Raw genomic sequence first — 5320 nt, 5'->3', positions numbered from 1 at the left:
ATACACCAAGTATAATTAAAATCCTCTACCGATATGTTTTCTTTAAAAATTTACAATTTATAAGTTGTCAAAAGAATTGTCTCCGAGAGCATATTATTTTTCATTTAATATTTTCGTAACTTGGAAAAATAGAACGGCGAAATACAATCTGACGAATGTATCTTTTATTTGTACAAAATTTAGAAAAACTACAAAATTTATATTTAACACTATGAATATAAAAGACACGTTTAATAAATTAATTTGCACGATTGAAGATTTTTTTACAAAATAATATATTAAATTTCAATTCAAAATGAAATACCATTAAAATTAACAAGTTTCTTTTTTATTAAATGTCCGACTGTTAGCGACTTACAAATTTAGCGCATACCAAATGTATAGATATTCAGACAAGTCATTGTATATAATTTTATAAATTAACTTTCTAATAAGAAACTTATTTCTCTAAAAAGATTAAAGTTTGTTAGAAATTAAATGCATAGAATTTAGTTCTTCGATAATGTATATTAAAAAAAATCTTATAAATTAAATTTTTGTGTGTATATTTTATTGCTGTTTCTTGAAAATACGTTAAAGAAATTAAAAATTTTATAGTACTAGTAACAAACTCTCTTCTTTCCTTTTTTGAATCACGAATGATAGAATATTTTTATTTGTCATGCAAGCGCTTAATTTTACTCGTTTAAGTTATAAGAAGTTTATGAATAGTGTTGTTTAATTCAAGAAGCGTATATTTTTTGGGTATATTTCAATTTGTAAAATACTTTGCACATAAAACATATTATTAATTTACAATGAACAATTTACAAAAAGTTTTTAAAGTAATTATAAAGTTAGTTGTCGGTATTACATGCGTTTTTTAACTTTAACACAACAATTTCGTAGTACATTTCGATAGTTTTAAACTGACCTGTGTTTCTCATCTTTAACAGTAGTAATTACAGCATCAGTTTTTACAACTAGCTCTTTATCCTGTATATTTAAATCACTGTTACTTGGTTCTTTCGAAAGATCATTAGTATTTTGTATCACAGTCTTAGATTCAGAGGTAAGAACATTAGATGATTCGAGAAGATGAGAAAATGCTTTATTTTTTTCCAAAATATCCTGTCGCAGATTGAACATAATAGTATTTCCAGACTGAAAAGTAACGTAAAGTTTGTATTTTCATCGATTATGCTTATAAATTTAAAAATACAAGATATCAAGTTACCTTTATGTTAGACGTTATAGCCTCTGTACGAGGCGAGTTTGTCGTGGATAATACCGTTAGACCTTGATCTCCGTTATTCAATGTGACACGACGCGGTACTACATTTTGTTGATTCGTGACGCACAAACTTTTTCCTCCCATTATTACTTTCTCCAATACTTCCTACAACGTAATATATCGCGCTTTCATATTTCAAATAAAAAGTCAGGTAGGAAATTATTAAAAAGATATGAATAAGATAGAAGTGTTACTCTGACAAATTAAACACATTATATACCTTGCCTGCTTGAGAAAGAGTTACACCTTTGGTTTGACCCTTTTGTATAACAATCACATTTGTTTTAGATCCTAATTTCGTATCAGAGTGACGAGATATATTTACAGTTTTACTAGAATTTAGCGTAACACCCTAGAATATTTTTACACTAAATTTTAACACCGATTCGAATATTTTTATATAAAATTAGAAATTCGTACGATTGTACATTTATTTTTTAAACTATACCATTTTGGCAGTGGTTTGATTGTTGAGCGTTGTAGGTAATTTTTTACACGTTAATGTCGTTATTTGCTTAGCTTGAGGTGGCCCTGGTCCATTAGATACTGTCGTAACAGGGCAAATGGCCATAAGTCGATGTGAATTACCTGATAACGATCAGAACAGAAAATGAATTAACTCATCACGTATCTTTGGAGCTTCAGCTATGACTAATTCTGGTAGCGCTTACTCGAAGCAATAGTTTTAGCTATCGGAGGTTTTGCGTTAGAATGTATTACTGGTACAACGCACGTTGCGTTACTTGTAACTGAATTCATATTTTCCGAACTTGGTATTTTTTGTAAACTATGGGACACGGACACTTTAGGACCTGAAATAGCATGGAAAATTAGATTGCAATTGGATTTAATTATAAAAAAAAAAAAAAAAAACGTATCAAAAAATGTATCCATACTCGAATTGTCTTGCGAAGACGCATCTTGAGCATCTGACTGAATATTATTTCCCGTTGCGCATGACACATTATTAGATAGCAGAATTGCAGATCCGACTTTCGTATTAAGCTTACTCTGCGTTGTAATTATCCTTCCTTTAGCTTTTGCAACACTTGCACCTACTGGGATTACGGTATTTACAAAATTATCAGATGGAATTACCGAATGATTACCGATGCTTTCTTGTACTACCGATTCCTTAGATTCTGAATTTGACATAACGATTTTATTTAATTAAAAAAACGTATATCATTTTAAGCAAAATATGTCATTAATGTATCAATTAGAAACAACTGAAAATAATCACCTGTAATATTTTCTTCGCAATTAATATTTAATGGTATTAGAGTGACATTTTGATGCTGTAACGAATTTGTAGGTATTCGTGATAAATGAATAGTATTTTCTATCGATCCTTTATCAGCAGTGCCACGATTAAGAGTTCCTATCGAACTTGAAGGTACTACTAGAACCTATATCGTTATTTTTATTTGTTTTATTTTATCTTCCCTCTTTTCTCTGTGTTTCTCTATTTTGTTTTAATTTAATTACCTTATTTGGAAGTGCTGGTGAAACAGGGGAAGAGAGTTTACGTTTCTGAGAAATAGTATATTTTTCGCTGCCATCAGAGGTATTGCTTTGATTATTAACTTCTTTATTCCTATTTGATTCAGTAACCTGTAACGTATCGCGTGCATTATACAAGAAAATTTGAATATTTTTGCAATATAAATAATTATACATCGTAATTTAAATTATTTCAGTTTGAATATTTTCATCACTTACTTTATCTTCATTAGATGTAAACTCGTAACTGCTAATCGAATTTTCTTGTACTTTTATCTCAACGAGAGATTCATTTCTAACATCTATAGAAACAAACATAGAAATAATGAATTTTTCTTTATACAACGGACACGTTGAAAAATACCAATTGGTTAAATCTGCTTAACTTACAGTTCTATAGCCATACACTATTTTACATAGACTAAAACCACACATTTACCAAAATAGATAATATTTTTCCTTAAAACCTTTTGCATCCTCTGTTTTCTCATGAAGAGGAACGTTCCTTTTGTTTGCTGCTACTGTTGTAAGAGACAAGCTATTTGCTAACGTTGCGAATGCAGATCTAGCCTTTAATCTTGGTAAAAGTGGAATAGCACGTCGACCTTCGATAGTCCAGTCAGTACCAGTATTTGGACCATTTAATCTACGTAACAAATATATTTTACGATATATGTAATAAAATAAACTAACTTTGAATGATAATTAAAGAAAACTGAAAAGAAACTGAGAAAATTAATATAATATAATTAATTAATACAATTAAGAGAAAATTGATATATAATACAAGAAATCGTGCAAAACATTTTGTTTTAACAAAATACTTACTGCTCAGCTATAGTTGCCAATTTTTCATCATTAACAGCTCTTCGTACTTCAGCACGATGTCGTTCATTAGAAATGTGTAAAACTTTAGCAAGTTCTTGCAGCAGTTTTTGTTTTTCACTAGTGAAAGGACCTTGAGCACGCAAGACAGACACCATATTTCCATAAGCTTCTAACTCTGCGTTATAAAAAAAGCCAACTCCAGTATATAAATTGTAATATATGAAAATAATATGCGACAAAGCTTAAAATAAATAGATAGATACTCGATGTAAATGCATACGTATTAAATTATATCTTTTAATACAATAACGTAATTCTAAATAATTCAATAGTTTTCGTTACAGAAGATTTCTTTCAACGGCAGATGAGACTAAGTTTCACCCAAAACTTTTTTCTCATAATGAAAATCTGCGTTACTGTACATCAAAGATGCTTACAACTAATATTTACGTTTACCCAACAACTATTACATCGATTTATTTAAAATGATTTACTTAACGTACAGATTTAAAACGATTTATTTCTTGCTCAACAAATTTAAACGCGAATTTAAACGTGAAAACTTGTATCTCTGACACGATATAATCTGACGGAATATAACACGATTGGTTCTATAAATTACTTTGCGTAGTATCATACACAACAAACACGAACGTATCAAATAAACATGTATAAATAAAGAAAAACTTATAGAACTACTTATAGGAATACATTATATACAATACAACAACGCTGATAAATTTGAATAAATCAATAAATAATAATGATAATTGAATGCAGTTTCCTCAAATTTTTATTTAATACGTTTTAATCGTACATGTTATGGATACCGACACTCAAAACTCGTTTTGAAATTAATACATCTTCAATGTGTATAACAATATTATTATTGTAAAATATTAAATATTACCAAGTAAAGAAAACAATTGTACGAAACATAACCTTACCCAAACATCGTAAACACTTTTTGCATTCATCGCGGGTCATAGTTTCATGTTTCATTGGCCACATTCTCGCATGATTCAATCGTTATAATACACACTGGAAAATGTGATAGCTATTCGTACACTTTTCCCACATTTTCGACGTTTCATTGACAGTATGGTAAGTTGTAGATGAAGTTGCCGTACAATTACTTTTATTGTAACTGGTTTTTCCGTCGCGATGTTGGTACAACAGTGCCATTGATAGTGTATTGGCTAACTTGAAATGGAAAAATTAAACGTTTCATATCAATATCAAAAAGTATAGTTAACTGTAAATTTTCCAAGTCGGAATTTAAATCAATTGTCTGTTCTTATACGGTGGTACCATTGTAATTATGAAAATACCGTTGTTATTAAAAATTTGCTATCAGAGCATAGCGTGTGAAAATTTGTCGACTTAAATGTAACATAGATTCAACGAACCTGTATTAAATTGAAGAAAATGTACAATTAGTATATATTTTCAAATTATTTAAAATTCTAATTTACCGATTGAAACGGCGAAATTATTTCAAGCAACGATAACGATTGAACGATATTCAAATAAAGTGATTCGTTTAATTTTGTCCGATTTTATCTTTGTACGATTCAGCTTTAAATCGATAATACGTCGAACGTTTATTACCGATAGTTCAATATGGGAACGTTTACCTTCGTTACCATAAATCTGCTTCGATCGAAACATTAAAAAACAGAAAATTTAAGGTTTAAAATACAAATATAAACTCCA

The 5320-nt window shown here is 29.2% G+C and overlaps 1 protein-coding gene across 1 annotated transcript; it reads right to left on the bottom strand.

Annotated features, from left to right (window-relative positions):
• Positions 1-716: 716 nt before the first annotated feature.
• LOC122538719 (BRCA2-interacting transcriptional repressor EMSY) lies at positions 717-4842 on the bottom strand. The gene is made up of 12 exons (XM_043673023.1): positions 4552-4842; positions 3605-3779; positions 3244-3422; positions 2996-3078; positions 2762-2887; positions 2517-2682; positions 2170-2415; positions 1945-2085; positions 1722-1861; positions 1494-1625; positions 1217-1378; positions 717-1143 (listed from the first exon to the last, which is right to left on the bottom strand). Exons 1-12 carry the CDS (start codon positions 4613-4615, stop codon positions 904-906), a joined length of 1854 nt encoding a protein of 617 aa, XP_043528958.1. The 5' UTR covers positions 4616-4842; the 3' UTR covers positions 717-903.
• Positions 4843-5320: the final 478 nt, after the last annotated feature.

The sequence above is a fragment of the Frieseomelitta varia genome, unplaced genomic scaffold (genome assembly GCF_011392965.1).
Source record: "Frieseomelitta varia isolate USP_RPSP 00005682 unplaced genomic scaffold, Fvar_1.2 scaffold_1758, whole genome shotgun sequence".
NCBI classification, from domain to species: domain Eukaryota; kingdom Metazoa; phylum Arthropoda; class Insecta; order Hymenoptera; family Apidae; genus Frieseomelitta; species Frieseomelitta varia.
Note: the sequence above shows the minus strand (reverse complement) of the source record. Positions and strands in the feature narration are given on the sequence as shown.